Source organism: Rhinolophus sinicus, chromosome X (assembly GCF_036562045.2).
Source record: "Rhinolophus sinicus isolate RSC01 chromosome X, ASM3656204v1, whole genome shotgun sequence".
Taxonomy (NCBI): Eukaryota; Metazoa; Chordata; class Mammalia; order Chiroptera; family Rhinolophidae; genus Rhinolophus; species Rhinolophus sinicus.
The window spans coordinates 15,205,602-15,224,306 of NC_133768.1; the positions used below are offsets into that span (position 1 = coordinate 15,205,602).

General features: G+C 44.0%; 1 protein-coding gene across 6 annotated transcripts in view; it reads right to left on the minus strand.

Moving 5' to 3' along the window:
- Positions 1-18,705, minus strand: part of SH3KBP1 (SH3 domain containing kinase binding protein 1) — a 321,598-nt gene that overhangs the window by 279,068 nt on the left and 23,825 nt on the right. For 3 of the 6 annotated variants that reach the window (XM_019755429.2, XM_019755427.2, XM_074323347.1), the window contains one exon: positions 1,209-1,366. In XM_019755429.2, coding sequence (XP_019610988.2) covers positions 1,209-1,366 — 158 coding nt within the window. Of the gene's footprint in view, positions 1-1,208; positions 1,367-5,908; positions 5,924-18,705 lie in introns of those variants that run through there. The other 3 variants (XM_074323350.1, XM_074323346.1, XM_074323349.1) reach the window with 3 other exon arrangements.

Here is an 18,705-nt window from a genome sequence, read left to right on the forward strand (position 1 = left end):
TCATTCAACAGCCCCTTGCCATAAAAGCATCCCATGTAGCCCTCGAGGCTCTTTGTGGGAGCACCTGCTTCTCCGGGCACAGTTCCCCACACCCCTTGCCCTCACAGCCTCAGGTCTTAGGCATTGTCTAGTATGACTGCAACTACAGCAGGAGCCCTGGGAATATCTGCACACAGTCCTTCCCACTAAGAACAATCCAGTCTTCTCCAGTGTTGGAAAGGAAATTTATGGTGCAGGGACTTTTTAGACGTTGGTATTTCCCACAGGGAACAGCCTCCAGGCAATCCCTTTTTTACCCAATTTCAACTATTATTTACAACTGTGCAGTATGTAATTTCCTTTGTTTGCTTTAAATTTAAGTATAGCTGGTATACAATACTATATTAGTTATATTTGTTTCAGGTGCACAATATAGTGATCTGACATTTTTATTCCTTACAATGTGATCACCCCACTAATTCTAGTAATCATCTGTTACCGTGCACACTTATCACAATATTATTGACTATATTCTCCTTCCCCTTTTCACATAACATCCCACCCTCTCTCCTCTGGTAACCATCCTTTTGGTCTCTGTTCCGTGAGTCTGGTTTTGTTTTGTTTGTTTATTTGCTTTGTTTTTTTAGAGTCCTTAACATGAATGAGCTACATTTTTGTAATTAACCCTTAGACGACTTCGGCAAAGGGCATAATTTTCAAAACCTTTCTGAAAAAATAGACTTTATTCAATGCGTCATGGCCATAATGAGGGAAAGGCAAAAAAGGTTGCTCTTATCAAAAAAGCAACATGAATACAAAGGTGGGAACCATAATATAATTGGAATTCTGCATTTAGTTTGGTACTTAAGTGGTCAAAACTAGTTTCACCCCATTTTGAATGGAATGGAAAAGGGTAAAATCCTCTTAAACAATCAAAGCAAATAAGTACATAAATGAAACAATTTAATAAGCTTTCTATTTTTCCAGCATTTTCTAAGTGACACAGAGTTTGGAAAAAGAACATTCTGAGCCTTCAGAAAGTGATTTCAAAACAGGTATTTATTTCTAGACATCTAGGGCTATACATGCTCTCCTTGATAGCATACAAGAGGTCAACCTGTCAAGTTGTCCCCCAAGAGAGCCCAGGAAATGCTTCCTCACGTTCCCGCACAGCTTCGGTCGCTAGAGCCCACACAGGAGACAGGAAAAGGGTTTCGCTTTGTACTCACTCTTACAAAGTTGTCAGGGAACAAACCTCTCCTGCCGTTGATCTGCCCCTCCCACCAGCCTCCATCCTCCTTCCTGATGTTGGTGATGATCTCACCCACGCTGATCGTCAGCTCATCGTCGTGCTGGGCCTGGTAGTCAAACTCCACTATGGCCTCCACTGAAAGACAAGCAGGGACAAAAAAAAAAAAAGAGTGAGCACCTTAGATTGGGTGTTGGAGAAGTCTGAGCCCCAGCAGTCCTAGAACGTTTACCAATACGTAAAATAACAGGGCCACACGCAGCCACCTGATTTTGGTTAAGCTGAAGCCTATAGCACAGAAACCACACAATGCTGCTCCGTGCTCAGGCACAGGCTGAGTGGCTGCAGGTCTCAGGGCCAGCAACAGCTTCACAGGGCAAACTGCTCAACAGAAGCCCAACAACACTTGCGCCCCCCAGAGGGAGTCCAGCATGATTTCCCCAAGAGCAGAGATGGCAGGTAACAGGCGGCAAGCTTGGCTCTTGGGTGCCCCTTCCCTTGCCAAGACTAAGGTTGTGCAAACTGTGGGTGATAGTAGTTCCCACTCTACAGAGATGGTGGCCATCTCTCAGCGATGACATGTGTAAAAACAGCTAATACAGAGGCCCCGCTGGCCAAATCTATGTCTCAGATGGCAAACATCTGCAGGCACCACTGCCCTCTCAACAAGCAGATGGCTTCTCAGGCAGCCAATACCACTTTTAATTGTTCTCCCAATCTATGGTGAGATTTTATAGTTGGTAATAGGTGGAGGCAATGGACAAGGCACACGGGCCTTCTCGTTGACAAAGAGCCGATGCAAATTAGCAGAGCTAATAAATCAAGACATTGGTTCATTTATCCACAGATGGACTATACTATACATCTAGACTTTGGGCCTCACTTCATACCCACCTCAATCAGTCTCCTGTCCTTTCCTTTTTTAGTTGCAACTTGATATGAATAAATGAATGAATGAATGAATGAACAAATGAATGGCAAATGAATTAATAAAATTCAGTGAAATCCAATTAGGTGAAACCCAAAGTGGTGAATTAGCAACTTAGAAATTACAGTAAAATAATGGAAGAGGAAACGTTAAATAAGCTCTAACAAGTGCATATACAAAAATGAACTCAAAATGGATCATAGACCTAAATGTAAGAGCTAAAACTGTAAACATTTTCATAAGAAAGCATAGGAGAAAAGCTTAGTGATCTTGGGCTTGGCAGATTTCTTCAACGGGAGACCAAAAAAACACACAATTTTTTTAAATTCAATAAATTGGGGTAGATTTTTCAGAAGAAAGGTTGGTAGGTGAGTGGGCCACCTGCCAAACAGGTTTTGCATCTCCATTAGGAAAAAATTCCCAAAGTGCTTCCGGATCACAAAACCCTATCCATCCAGACCAGCAGGCTCATCCATCTGCTCATAATGTTAGCCAACCCAGAGAGTTCATAAGCAACTCAAAGTGGAATTTCCTTCCCTAGATCATTTTTTCATTCCAAAATTAGCAGGCCAACTCTGCTGTCATCAATCTGCCCAGGACGAAGTTGAGTTGTGAACCGTTCTCATCACTTACCAACAGAAAGGAGGTGCCGAAGAGCATAAACAAGATAACCTTTCCAGATCAACCTACAAGTACTAAGGCAGAAACACTCCAGTTTCCTCGTCCCATGCTCTGCCCACCCCCCACCCCCCAGCAGTTAAAATGAGCCATCAGAACAATCAGAACCAGGTCGGTTTAAAAACAGCTTTCTTCAAATTGCCTAGACATGGATCTATGGAAGCTTTGCCATCAGAACGGAGATGACGGTAACCGCTATTTATGTTTCAGATACTTTTCCTGAGGCATCTCAGTTAATCGTCACAATACTGCAATGTCCATCCTCCCGATTAAAGAACCTAATGCTCAGCAAAGCAGTAAAGCTTATTTGCTGAGCCAGTGTTCTCCAAAACGGGCTGCACTCACTATAGGAGTGAGGTGGCATGATGAAAACAATCAGAGCATCTATTCATTTTAAGTTTAAAGAGAGAAAAATTCAACTTCTCTAATATTCCATGTGCAGAATGACACTGGCGCCTTCATCCAGCCTCCATGTCAGGCAGTCAGCCATGCCCCAAGGACAGGGAGGGAGCAGCCTAAGGGACAGGGCACTCCTGGGGACACCCTGCAGTTCTGTGAGGCCTCTTGGTAAAGCAGCTTTATGGCTCTTACCTCTTTTAACTAAAGTCACCCTCACCAAATGGATGAGAGGCTTGAAAAGATCTGTGTAAAGAAATCGGGGGTTGCGGACAATACTCAACACACGACCAAGTAAACAAGAAAATGGTGGAGCTGCCACTTCAACTCCTGGTGGGGGCTCTTTGCCAGCCATGGTGGGAGGTGAACACAAGGAGAAGCCAATCAGATCTGACAGGCAGATGACCCAAAAGCGGTAAATTATCAAGACAACTTGTAATATGCGTTTTCTTCCACCCTTGATATAGGTGTAAGTTACCTAATTATAATATGGAACTACTGGGTTTGCAAGATATTTAAAACTATGTACCTGAACCATGAAGACACGTCTTCATTTTTCAAAAATGGCAAAAGTCCCGTACAATACTCAATGATATGTTTTCCCAAAGTTCACTAAACCCATGATAAATATTTAGAAGTTCCTCTTGGGTTTTCTCAATTGGCTAGTACAGTAATATATGCACATCATCTACAAATAAATACATATATGGAGATCATCAATTACTTTTTTAGTAACAGGTAGTATTTTTTCAACAAGAAAAGGCTTGGAACACAGATGTACATTCCCCAAGGCTGACCCCATTTTAGCACTTAGAGATGAAAGCTCATAGCTTTTCTGATGGGCACAGAAACTCATGGTAAGGGGAGCAGCAGCACATGTGGCCTGCCTGGGGGAGAAGAGGACAGGAAGGCTGCTAAGGAGGAACCTGGTCAAGGGCCCATCTTGACACTGAACTGAAACCCTGTGTGCGCTGGGAGACTCAGAAGCCCATCCACTTCCAGAATACAACCTTGCTTCTTCATTCCTAAACAGCAAGTCTGGGTGTCTCCGCTCTGTATGTGGACTGCACCGAGGTGAAGATGGAATAGGACAAAGGAATCGGCTTCAAGAAGATGGCCACTGGGAGGTAAACAGCTGCTGCCTATTGTTGCAAACTGCAGAGAAGCACATCTGATTTTGCTTTAATCTCCCTCTTTCCCTGACCCCAAGGACACACCTTAATTGATGCCTGCTATGACTAAGGCTGGGGATTAGGGAATGGGGACTTGGGGATAAAGAAAGCATAGTCGCCTAATTTTTGAGTCTTCCTAATTTCTTATTGGGCTGGTCTTTCCTGATTTACCCTTTCTTTAAACTCCGAGACACTTAATCACATGCACCCTGCCTGCCTTCTGGCCCCAGCTGGGCCCTGGCTGCCTCTTATCACCTTTGGCATCGAGGCAGTTACATGCTGTGGAGGCTGCACTGTGTCTCTGCCTCCTAGGGGCCCTGTAAATGCCTTTTGGGTATGGGTCACCCTTAGTTCTGTTACGGCCCACTATCAGCGTCCGTGACATGTAATAGGTGCTCAGTAAAGCTTTAATAAACCGACTGCTCAGCCTGCATTTTGTAACAGCAGGTAGTTCTCTGCCCAACAAAGATGCTGCTAAAATGCCAAGTGTCAATCACACTTTTGCAAATTGAGTCAGATTCTTCAGTGTACTAAAGGAGCTTGCTATTTAAAGGATCCTGTGGTTAATTCTTTTGTAACATGAATAATCACTTCCTGCTTTACCTTTCCTGTCAAGATGAATTTTTACCTATCAGGTTTGTCTAAGAGGAGGAAGCCTATGTATGGCTTTGCTAAGAGCTCGTAAGTCATAAGGCTCTGTCTCTCCTACCCCCTCTAAGGGCTCTTTCCTGTGTACATTGCAAGCCTTTGAAAGGCCCAGGAGTCTGCTGTACGCGATACTATCACTCGTCACAGGTGGCTACCGAGTACTTGAAGCGTGGCTAGTCCGAGATGAGATGTGCTATAAAACATGCAGCAAGCTGCAAAGACTTATTAGGAAAAGGACAGTGGAAAATATCTCATTAATTTTTATACTGATTACATGCAGAAGGGATAATATTTTAGATAATGCTGGGTTAAATTAATATATTTGAGTTCATTTCACTCATTTCTTTTTATTCTATGGATGTGGCTACTAGAACATTTAAAACTATTTATGTGGCTTGTATTATATTTCTTTGGACAGAGATGGTTCAGGATAATATTTGGCAAGTAGGAGATCAAGAGTTCGCATTGTACAAACCCATTGGAAACCTTCACTAGAGCCCATGAGAAAGTCTGTGCCCCCACACCCCCGGCCCCCAGCCCATTTCCTTGGCTTCAGGAAGCTGCAGCAGCTACAGCAAGGATAAAACATTACCGAAGATTTTTTTTAATGGTACCGTTCAGGCAACTACCTCTGGACATAAGAACAAAATTAAAACATCAAGTGCAATAGACTATATCAGAGGTATAATTAGGGCAGCAGTAAACAAAATCCCATATTTAAAGACACCACAAATTTACAAAATTTAAGAACATCTGCCTGTCAGAAAAGTACCACCGTCCGGCTGCCTGCTGTGCCAAAAGCCAGCTTCCACAAGTGTGTTACATCTACTGGCACTGCAAAAGCAAAGCCCCAGTTACCGGGTGTCTGCGAAGAGAGAGAGCCAGGGCAGATAAAAGATCTGCTCGGAGAGGCAGAAGGCGTCAACATCCCCATCTCAGGCCTCCACTTTCACGCTTGCTGGAATGTCTCCTCCCCCAAAGATGAAATAGGTGGTTTGTAACCGTCGGTTGGCTAAGCCAGCTGCCAAGCACCTTCTCACATCAAACTTCTCACGGTGGCGATTCAGAGGGCCTGCTGGGTGACCCCAGCCCCCCCCCCCACGTCTGTGCACAGAACTTCCTCTCTCCTAGTGCTCAGCTCACCAAGCTGCGAGTTCTTGGTGGCTCAGCCCAGTCAGACCGCGAGCTCCCCCTGGGACACGCCCTTATCTTTTCCAGGATCCCAGCTCCTCATCTGAGCGTCATGCCCGGCTCCATAAATATCTGAATGAACCAGAAGGCATGGAGGAGAATGAAAGTCGACAATTAATTTTCTCCGGCCATGTATACATGTAGATGATGTTGCAAACCTCTCAGTGCAGTTTTCAGCTTTAAGAATTTTAGAAGCAGAAATGTCACACGTATACTGCTTTTACACTTATTTCATCTTGTGAATTTTAAAGAATAAATGTCTGATGGTAATGTTTTGTTGCGGTTCTCTAAAGAGAGCATGGGAAATCAGGAGGAATTTTTTGCCCAAAAAGATTTCACCAAAAAAGAGCATGATTGCTGATCGTTAGATAGAAAGAACGTTAGTTATCATCTTGTCAAATCCTTTCCTTAATTTTACAGATGAGGAACTGAGGCCTGGAAGGTTCCATGACTGAGGCTTAGAGAGAGTGACAGCTAAGTAACAGCACCGTCAAGACTAGGACTAAGCTCGCCCAAATTACAGTCCAGGTGAGAGAAGGGGAGATCTTAAGTGAAAAGGAGGGCAACTGAGACCAGGGAGATACAGATTTCCACGGCATTGGTTTGTTTTTTTCTTCCATGCTGTTATGCTGTGCTGTGAGGGTTTTCCTGTCCGCCCCCCCTGGAATGGGAGCCTTTAAAGAGCAGAGCTGAGTATCCCCTCCCCATTGACTGGTGTCTGGCACATAGGAAGTGCTCAATGACAGTTGGTGAATGTGTGCAAGCCCTGGGAAAGCATCACCCCCAAACCACAGCTTATCATTAAGCACAATGAAATGCAGTTACAAATGTGAGCCCCGTTATTTGACCTGGAGGCTAGAGAAAGTCAAAGATCCCATGACCCGTTAGTCACAAAACAAGTATCGCCGACCGGTCCAAGGCTCTCAAGTGCTACTGTGATCAGCCTTGACTCCAGTCCCACCTCTGCTAAGACCACTGGGCCGGACAGCAGTGGAGCCCTCGATCAAAAATGAGGACGTGATGCAGCGCCACTGGCTGAGTCGCCCTGCTCCCTCATCAGGGAAGTGCTTCACAAAGCCTGGGGGTTGAGTCCCTCACAGCCTGCATTCAGAAGCCTTTGCCTCGCCAGGCCTCTCCCAAAGAGCCAGAACAATGAGTTATTAAACACTTCCCGACTAAAATTAACCCTTGCAAACCTAACGCACAGCTCTTTTAAGAATATGCATTAGATAGACTGGATAAAAAAAAATAACAACTTGGCCAGAAAAAGGCTTTTTAAATGAAAGAGAAAGTGTGCAGATGATATTGCAGGGGAAAAAACTAGCAATGAAAAAAGACAATTGCTTATATTGGCTAAAGCTGTATAAAGAATGGTCCTATGTAATAAACATGGAGGGAAAATAAACTGCATCTTAGAAAACAATTTAATAAAAAGTCAGTTAAGTCAAAATAGTTTAGCCACTTACAAAAAAACATAACCCGTTTTTCTATGAGGTTAACTAGAGATAGTTATTTTTTCCCTGACTTTAGAACGAAGGCCTGGTTGTCAGACTCAAAGGAGACCCCAAGATAGGTGCCTAATTAGAAGGGGATCCCCATTTTTCTCAGTGAGAAAAGTCCAAAACATTTTGGGCCAACCAAACTTTAAAAGGGAAGAAAAAACAGTCAAATGTCTACTTATACTATGTATTGTTTTACTTAGAGATAATGTAAAATAAAATTAGAAAACATTGCCTCCCATCACACCCTCTCATTTCATGAACCAATTTTATTCGACAGACACTGTATGGGTGGTTGAAATACATTTGATTATGGATAAGGTATCTAAAAGGTTTGCTTTATACCAAATTAATTCACAGAGCCCTATAGTACAAGATACTTTGTAAAGACTAACAGAACACAGCTCTGGCTTTTCTCAAGAATAGTATGGGGTGGGGATGGAGAGCTGGCTTTATGATTGGACATGTTATATGACAGAAGAAAGGCCTAGCTGTTGATTTCAGTGTAGCTAAGCTGAAGCAGCTTTAAGAGGCAAGAGTGTTTAGAGGAGTGGGGAACCAGGTCAAAAGAAGGGCAGTAAAGAACAATTCCACAGAAAACCACGGTCAGTCTGCCCGGTGGGGGTTGGGGGACAGGGCTAAGTCACTGTGTAGCCTTCTGTTAACAAGAAATGCACTGTCTGGTAAGAGAGAGAGAAAGTAGACAGGGAGGTGACAGGAAACCACAGTGAGCCTTTGCTGCCTTCCCTGGCAGATTTAGTGTCCCTGCTCAGGCTTCATTTATACCCCCAGGCACAACAATCCTGCCAAAGTATGAGCCCCGGGAAGAAAGAGGGGAAGGTGCAAACTGGAGCTTGTGGGCCTCGTAAAAGAAAAGTCACACTGTCCAATGCATCTTCCTCCCTCCAGCGCTGAGCTGACTACTTGGTCACACCAGGCACTCAAGAAATGCTTGTTGTTGAAGGGGGAGAAACTTGCAAGGATGATTTTGACAAGAAGCTGAGAATTCAAGATGGGATCTGAGACCAATGCACAGGGCTGAAAGCAGAAGATAAGAGCAAAAACCACGGCTCTTCAAAGCAGTCTAGAATATCACTGTCAGAAGCATAACTTTGAGCTCCCCAACATCCAACCTGGAGATAACATTGCAACACCATCATGCGTGAGTTATTAGGAATGGTGCATTTGATGGTTTCATCATAAGTTTGATGTATGATGTTACACAGCAAATGTGATTCTGTCAACGTTGTAACTACCGGTGGTTTGCAAGTCTTCTTGGTTTGCATTTTCAATAGCTAAACAATTTGAACTAAAAGTTGCTATCTGGGTATCCACTTCAAGAAAGTTTTCTTAATAAACTACATTGTAAATACTCTGTCACAGTATCAGAAAACCACTTAGTAAGTATGTATCCCTACAGACCAACATAAAACAGAAGTGAACTGAAAAGCCAACATTTTTCTTTCCTTTGAAGGTTACAATTTAAAGTTGAACAAACAGAATAATATCTAAATACACTGGACTGGGGTTTAAAATTTTTCAAACCTTTTCCAAAACTGAAACATGAGGTTAATAAAACTAAAATGAAAAAGATCAGCAGGCCCACATCAAAAGACTGTAGAAGGATGACCCGCGAAGAGCAACATGCAATTTTTTTCCAGAATTACATTAAGTCTCTAAATAGGATTTTTTCATTAAAAAAAAGAAGCCAGGTAGCCTTGGAGAAATGGCTGCCTCTAGGTCTGGGAGAGGAAAGACGACAAGCTTGAAACATCTTGTCAAAAACAAGAAACATCTTATCAAAGCAAGGAAGCCACAAATGGGACAATATGAGTATTGGTAAGAATAACTGCAATAGATTGAAGCACATCAAATAGGTTTGATGTCTCAAATCGATATGCTATGTGATCCATGCTTCGTAGCGATATTTTTGTAAAAAATCAATGGTCATCTTTGGAGAACGCAAGGGAACCTGCTCACTGTTCAGAAAAAAATGGTAAATTAAGGGAAAGAATCAAACATTTGTCCTGCCTTTCCCATACAGATTCAGGATAACCAATAGTTAACGAGGACCTATTTCTCTGTATAGGAGTATTCTGGCTAATAAATGAAGAAGAAGGAATGAGAGAATTAGACAATCAACATTTTGCAACCTCTAATGTAATCAGGGACCTGGGCAGTGGTCAGTAACGGCTGCTAACATTACAAAAAGAGAGACAACCAGGCTTCAAAAGCCTCATATCAGAAGTATGTGCCACCCCTGAAAAGCATTCTTGCCAAAGAACTAAACCTGAGTGGGATCAAGCCTCTAGATTTACTGCCGGTTTACCAGGTATAGAGGGTGCCCAAGAATATATTAGCACCCTAAGGTGCAGTCAACAAAATACAGACTGCAGGCAACTCTACTAGCAAATGACTTAGTTTCTTCAACCAAAAGAAAAATTGCAAAGGGAAAAGAAAAGGTGTGGGAACCTAGATTAAAAGAGACTCAGAGAAACCAACCAATTACAAAGTATGGACCTTCCCAATCCAGATTTGAACAAATGTCTTTTAAAATATTTTAACTATGTGTAATAACTGGATGCTAGAACTGGATGTCTGATAAGGAAACATTGTTCATTGTTGTGGATGTAAAAATGATAATGTGATTACGGTTTTGAAAAGAGTCCTTATCTTTAAGAAATGTGTGCTGAAACACTTCCGGATTGTTAAAATGCTCTACGTGTGCCAGTAGAAGAATAATGTCCTGCACTGAACCTAGAATATGAAGAGAAAAATCTTCACGCTGGCGTAACCTGAGCTGAAAAGGAACATGGCTTCCGAAAGGCTACAAGATATTAAGTGTGTATGTGTCTGTGTGCTGTGTCTTTCAATACCTGACTTCATTATTAAAGGCACTATCTACAAATATTTTGAAATAAAGAATGGACTCAAAAGTATTTTTCCTTTTCAGTGCTACACTTTATTCTCTGGGAATAATTATAAAATACATACCCCTCAAGGAACTAAAATTGTGATCAGCGCCCTCCATGTAAGACACGCATTATAAAAAAAACCCTGAGGCAACTGGGACTTAAACGGTATTTGCTTTGGAGGTTATACAATGCTTAATCCTAATTCCTTTGTTAAATTATACTTTTAGCTACTTAAAAAATATGAAAAGCAACAAGCACAGTCCAAAGTGTGTTCTCTGCCACACGTCTGTGAGCGTGGACCTTGGAACAGAGCTGCAAGGCCACTTCTGGGAACATTCTGAATTTGGATTGTTGTTGTTGTTTTGTGTGTGTGAGAGGAGTGAGGACATAACTTCATTTTTATCTGTTACATTTTATGTCTTTTCTTTTTTCATTCCGCTTCACTGAGATATAATTGACATACAACATTGTATACAATGTATACAATGTAGTGATGAGACATGCTGATATTGCAATAATACCATTACCAGAAACAGGTTTGTTAACACAACCTTCACCTCACATAATTACCATTTTGTTGAGTTGATGATAAGGGTGAGGACATGTAAGATCGATTTTCTTAGCAACTTTCAAGTGTACAACAGTGTTGTTAACCGTAGGCACCCAGATCCCCCTTATCACTGGCAATTTGTACTCTGACCAACAACTCCCCATTTCCGCTACCTCCCTCTCAACCCCTGACAACCACCAGTCTACTGTTCCCAGGAGCTTGGCTTTTTTAGATTCCACAAAGTGATACTATACAGTATTTGTCTTTCTCTGTCTGGCTCACTTCACTTAGCATAATGCCCTCAAAGTTCATCCGTGGTGTTGCAAATGGCAGGATTTCCTTCTTTTTATGGCTGAATAATATTCCATTGTATATACATACCACATTTCCTTTATCCATTCATCCACACGTGGGTATATAAGCCATTTCCGTGTGTTGGCTATTGTGGATAATGCTGCAATGAACGGGGGCATGCAGACAGGTCTGCGAGATCCTGATTTCATTTCCTTCAGATAAGTACCCAGAAGTGGGACTGCTGGATCATATTGGTTGTTCTATTTTTAAGTTTTTGAGGAAACTTCATACTGTTTTCCATAGTGGCTGCACCAATTTAGATTCTGATTTGGGGTTTCTTGAGATGAGTTTTGTGTAAGGAAAGCTGTGGTTTTGGTTGTTTAGGTGTAAAAGTGATACCGTCAGTATGGTTTTTAAGAGTCCTCGTCTTTGAGGAACGTGTGCTGAAACATAGCAGGTCACCTGTCTAGCCCTTGGCACCCCGCTCTCTGAGAGCTGGCCCTCATTAGGAGGGAGTAGCCTCAACGGGCACCTGCCTCTGTGCCTCACTGGTACTCCCTGTGGCCTCTCTCTTCAGCAGTAGGTCCTGCCCTGACTGGGACCTACTGAATCAGAAGCTGCACTATAACAAGATCCCCAGGGGACTGAAACACGGGGTCATCCGAGAAGTGCCGGGCTGTCTCACGTGGGTTCCTCACACAGCTGTCAGAATCACCTGTGTCTACATCCGAATGCGGTGGGGGGTCCTGCCTAGGTTGAAGATGGTCCCCCAGGTGACTCTATACGTCTACCACTCTCCTAACCCCGTTTTAGGAAGGAGGAACATATATGTCTGCATTGAACAACAGGATGACAGGGTGCTCGCGGACCCCAGGCCTGATGATTTCTGAGCCACGTTTCAGGGCTCCACGCCTACAGGTGGGCAGAAGTACCACTAGAAAGGCAGCAGCAGGCAGGGCCACGTTAACACTGGGCAGATTGCCCTTCCTCGGCATTCATTGGGGGGGAATTCACTTCCTTCTCACTTGAAAAGAAACAAACAAATCCAGATACTCACTGGCCCCACTCCATGAAAGGAGATGCAATTCCAAGTCCTTGTTACAGATCTAACCACACTGGATTGCTGCCCACATCCCCCACTAGAGCGAAAGCTACAAGAGGGCAGGGAGCACGTCTGCTGTGTCTACCCCTGCACACCTAGTGCTGGCCTAAAGCCTGGCATATGGTAGGGATGTAATAAATATTTGCTGACTAAAAACACACTCCTAATTTCTAGGTGCCAGGTGTCTGGATGCTCACACATCATTTAACTGTAACAACCAGCCTGTGGCAGAACCTCTTCCATCCCTCATGCTCTTTCAGAATATGACAGCAGCCATCAACGGGGTGGGGAGGGGTACCTAATCTCCCTTCCTGCGCCTTCGAATTTGGCCAGGTTTGTCAGCTCTGTGATCAGGAGCGTGCAGGGAAGTGAAGCTGGGTGACTTCTGAGGCTGGGTGACAAGAGGCTAACATGCAGTTTCCAACCCGCTTGCTGGAATGCCCCAAAGACCGCCATGCTGTGAGGAGGCCAAGTCCCCCTGAGGGCCCGCCCGCAAGCACTCCAGCCTGCCGGCCCGTTGCTGAGTCATGCATCCCACGGCCGTGTGCGTGTCAGAGCCTTTACATGATTCCAGCTCCCTTGTTGCTGAGTCACCCACCGCCTTCAAGTCTTTCCAGCTGAGGCCCCAGACACTGTGGCACTGAGACAAGCCATCCCAACCATGTCCTGTCCAGACTCTTGACCCACAAAATCCAGGAGCATCATAAAACGGCTGCTTGCAGGTGCTGAGTTGGGAGTGATTTGCCACGCAGCAGTATTAACTGGCACACACTGTGAGATGCCTATTGCCGTTCCCAATGGAGGAAGAATCTGGTCCCCAGAGAGACCAGATAACTTGTCCAAGGGTGGGGAACTGACAGCCCAGCCGCCACCCAGTCTGGATTCAAAAGCTATCCTCTTGCCCATTTCTGCTCATATTTTTTCAATCAGTGAAGATGTTCTGAGACGTAAGCTCCAGATGCCGTGGCTGCACAGATACAAATGTAACGATACTGAAGTGCACACGTGAGTATAAAGCACGCTCAGACACGAAACCAGGCCAAATTAGGCCTCCCTGCCCTTGCAGATTCTCAGCTGACATCGCTCTGATAGAATCGCTCTTTGATCCAGGAAGTACTTATTGAGATTCTGGAGGAAAAGGGGCACCAGGCTGGACAACAAGAATATGAGTCAGGGGCTCATCATGGGAGAACAATCAGACAAGGATGGAAAGAGAAGGGAGGACGTTGCTTTCTCTGACATTAGATAAAGAGAGGATAAAAGGGGATAAATGTTCTAATAGCAACATAAAGGTGTAAAGATGGGGGTGCACAAGGTACAAATGTAACCTCTGACATAAGCACTGGGGGCATCTGTTGTTGAAGGTCAGGGGTGAGAAACAGTCTAGAAGAAGCGCAGCATAGAATGCACTTGGAATTGTCTTTTGCATTGTGTATGCACATGTGTGTCACACAGGAGTGGATGAGCGGTAAACAGAAGCATTGGTGTTGGCTGTGAGGACCCAGCAGAATGGGCAACAGCCCCTCGGCCTATCCTCAGCACCTCCGTCCAGAGCCCACCGCAGGGCCGGAGACAAGTGCCGCATGGCGTCCCAGGGCTGCACGTACGTGTGAGACAAAGGGTTCGGCGCTGAGCGCACAGGCCTCCAGCAAGTGATCTAGGGAGAGTGGGGAAGGTCAGTGCCTGCCAGGTGCCAAGACGGCAGAACACAGACTGGGCAGGGGGTGGTCACAGAATGGGGGAGATGGGAGCAGGGGGAAAGGCAATGAATTTTTTTTGACTTTTATTTATTTTAAGTGTGTTTTTCCAGGACCCATCAGCTCCAAGTCAAGTAGTTGTTTCAATCTAGTTGTAGAGGGTACAGCTCACAGTGGCCCATGTGGGGATTGAACCAGCAACCTTGCTGTTAAAAGCACTGTGCTCTAACCAACTGAGCTAACCAGCCACGCTGAATTCTTATTATATCTTAAATTGTATGTCTTGTCACTCTAAAACAGATTTAAGTTCCTTAAGAGAAGGTACCAGGTATATATTTTAATTTACTCTTAGCCCCCAGCTGGCATAGTACTACACGAACAAGGAATATATAAATTATTTGAATAAGCATTTGAGTGATGTTCCACATATTATAATTGGCCTCCTTTTTGTCATTTAAGTCTGTACATTGATGGTATGAACATTAATTTCTAACTGGTACTAACTTAAGTGAATTGTGTGCCACAAACTATTTTTTTAACTTTCCTGGTCTGCTCTTTTGCCACATTTTTTTCTTCTAATGGTTTCTACAGATGGCTTACTACACTCATTCCACCAGCAACTTAACAGACTAGCACATTCCACAAGCTATTTGACATCAATAGAAGGACGTAGGCTCCGTGCAGATAGAAGTGCCCACTTCAGCAGTCTGAGTTTTCCCCATCACATCACGGGAGCATAGAGAGAGAAAGGTTTACACAGGTAAAAGGGAAGCTTCCGGAAAAAAGGACAGATCTATCGCCACTGTTCCCCATAGAAGCAAACATGAAACAATTACCCATCACCAAAATAAAACTAAGTTCACCGTGGGTTAGCAAGAGTTCCTGTCAGATGTTTCTAGCCCGCTTTTAAATTGATAACTGCAACAGAGAGAAAAGTAGACATCTTCTGAAGAATTTCAAATATGCAACCAACTACATCGCCCCCCAAAACCCTGCTTTTGAATATGTTCAAGTAGATCCCATGTAAGGAGCTAAAAAGTAACTATTTCACTCTTTCAGAATGAAAACAAAAAACAGGTCCCAGAAAGCCCGAGACTTCACTTCTTGTCAGTAGTGACCTTTAACGCCAGTCCAGTCCCCACTTCCTTTTATCGTCTCAAATGAAGGCAAGAGCAGCTCAGCGCAGGCAGCGCAGGCAATCCAGGTCCTTCTCACCCAGGTAACCCAAGTCACTCTGCGCATGCTTAGAGATTCAAATAGCTGCAAAGGTCTGTTAGGAAAAAGAGCAGTCTCTCACCCGCCGTCAAGTCCCCCTCCCCAGAGGCAACCACTTTTACCTCTTTTAATTGATCATTTGGTATTTGCTTCCACGTCTCCAAATAAGATGCCAACATCCTAATGCCTTGATGTCTTCACTGTCGGGCATAATTTGCTGCTTTCCCAGCATGGAAGCTGAAGTCTTTGCTCTCCTCGCTCACCCCACCCCCTGCAACCCCTGCACACTGCCCACCCTCCCACACCCCCTACATGGGTGGATCAGCATTTTGGTTGGATCAGTGCTCAATGTCTTTCAGGGTTGAATTGTTCCCCAAAAACTGTGTTTTTGTCCTAGCCCCCAGTACCCCAGAATGTGACCTTATTTGCAAATAGGGTCATTACACATGTAATTAGTTAAGATGAGCTCTTTAGGGTGAGCCCTAACCCAGTATGACTAGTGTGTTTCTAGAAAGGAGAAATTTGGGTACGGTGACATACATAGAGGAAAGTGGATGTGAAGAGACAAAGGACAAAGATGGCCATCTACAAGACGAGGAGAAAGGCCTGGAACAGATCTTTCCCTCATAGCCCTCAGAAGGAACCCACCCTGTTGACACATTTTCCGACGTCTGCAGAGAACTGTGCACGAATACATTTGTGCCCACCCCGTCTGTGGTACTTTGTTCTCACAGCCCCATCAGTTTGTTCTCACAGCAAACTGATACACATGGTTACATCATTAGGACGACACAAACATCACTGAAAGCCTAGCCACCAGGGACATAAGATTATGTTTTTTTCGATCGCGACGTCCCCCACCCCCAGCTAGTCTTGTTTGTTCCTTTGTTTAGTTTTCATTTGCTTACAGAAAGCTTCCGTAAAAAGCTGATTCAACTCCAAACACTTCCTCCTTCGTCTACATCACCTCGAGAGGTCCAGGTGCATCAGGCGGTCTGTTCACATCATCCTCCCTCAAAGCCTTCTGACCTGGGGTGCAGTGAAATTTAGGGTGCACTAAATGCATGACAAGGTGGGTTCTGGCCTTGGTATAAGCTCAAGACACTGCATTATCCAGAAGCATGAAGAGTGACTGGAGATTAGGGAGCAGAGGGGAAATGCAACCATAAATGTGGGTTCTCTGAGGGACACCTGTGGCAGGTGGGCTCAGAGGCAGGGGAAGCAGGTGGCACAGAAACCACTTGGACACCAAAGCAAGAAAGGGGATGACAACCAGAAGCGCATTCCCCTGCCCTGAGGCAGGGCACTTGATGAAGGGAAATTTGTAGGATTTTAAAAAATGCGTCCATAAACAAATGGCATTCTAGGACGTGCAACTGCAAGTAAAAATGTCCCTTTAAAAAAAAAAGCAAAATGACACCTTCCTCCACACCAATACCAAACTTCCCCGAATTCTAACTTTGCAACTATGGTAAATTTTTTTAAAAAAATAAAATAAGAGGAGGAGCAGAGCTTTGTAGATAATCTGCAACAAAGAATGAAGGCCAGAAAAATAAATCAGAGAATCACAGGGCTAAAAGATAATATAGTCCAGACCTCACTTCAAAAAAATAATCTCTAAGGATGCAGCTTTTATTGACTCCAAGCTTTTCTCAGTTGAGATCAAAATTTTTCAATGATTTTTTATGTATGCTATCATGACATTCCACATAGGTTGTGGAAGCTCCGAAGAATTCACACAGTAAAACAAAAATACATGAATAATTAGGATCAGGAAAAATACAGTTAAGTGGTCAAAAGCCAGGGAAAGTTAAGGCATCGGTGTGTACAGTACACGTCTATCATGTAGAAACTGCTTGGTCAAATTTGGCTTTGAGTTTCCTGATGGCCAAACCAAAAAAGGAAATGATGAATTACATGGTTTACATTTTTCATGGTTGGGAAGGGGTGGATAGAGAAAGAAAAAAAGAAAAACTAAGTGGCAGAAAGAACTTTGCATGTGAGGCTTCATGGAGCACTGTGTTTTCAAGCCGAGGGCAAGCCAGGTCACAATAAGCTTTAAACAAAAAAGGAACAGATATGCATCAAAAACGGTCAGAGTAAATCTCATGTAGCAAAGATAAATGTTTTCTGTGAAAGGAGTATTTCAGTCATAACTAAGGATGGGGGTGTACACCAGGATGCAATGTAAAATAAATTTCTTACTGGGAGATATGGTCACAAAACTTGGAAAAAGAGCAGGAGGAGATAGTAAATGGATTGAATTTCCAGCTGGGTCCCTGCCTATTCCCTCCAGCCTGGCTCCGGGTGGTGAGGAATGAACCACCCTTGCCACACTGAATTATGGTCCTGACACATCCACGCATCCTTCCCCTCAGCCTTTGACTCTGTCCAGGGCTCCTGCTTTGCACCTTCTAGGCCCTCCCTCCACCACCCCTGGGGGGGCACCTTTGGGCAAGTATGATAGCGTGCGCTCCTCTCCTCCCGGCGCCTCAGTCTTCTGACCCATCCCTGAATCTCCCTGCCATTTCACCGCCCGGCCCCACCCCAATCTCTCCCTTCTAGGGAAGTCTCAGTCAGGTATAGGAGAAACAGAACAGTACCTTTTCCTGCAGGCTCTACACTACATCTTCTCTAGTTTGTCCACATTTCTTTTGAAAACATGAACCAATGACTTATAAAGGCGTGCCTCGTTTTGTGTGCTTAGCTTTATCGTATTCTGCAGATATTGCATTTTTCTGAAGGTTTGCATTGAGTGCCACTATCAGTGTCACTTTTCCAACAGCATTTGCTCACTTCGTGTCTCTGTGTCACATTTTGGTAATTCTCACAATATTTCCAACTTTTTCATTATTATTATATTTGTTGTGGTGAGCTGTGATCCGTGATCTTTGATGTTACTATTGTAATAGTTTGGGGGGTGTCCCAAACCACACCCATATAAGATAGCAAACTTAATAAATGTGTGTGTTCTGACTGCATCCCTCTATCGCTCTCCCTCTCTTGGGGCTTTCCTAGTCCGAGATACAACAGTATTGAAATGAGGCCAATTAATAACCCTACAATGGCCTCTAAGTATTCAAGTGAAAGGAAGAGTCACACGCCTCTCAGTTTAAATCAAGTACTAAAAATGATTAAGCTTAGTGAGGAAGGCATGTTGAAAGCTGAGATAGGCTGAAAGCTAAGCCTCTT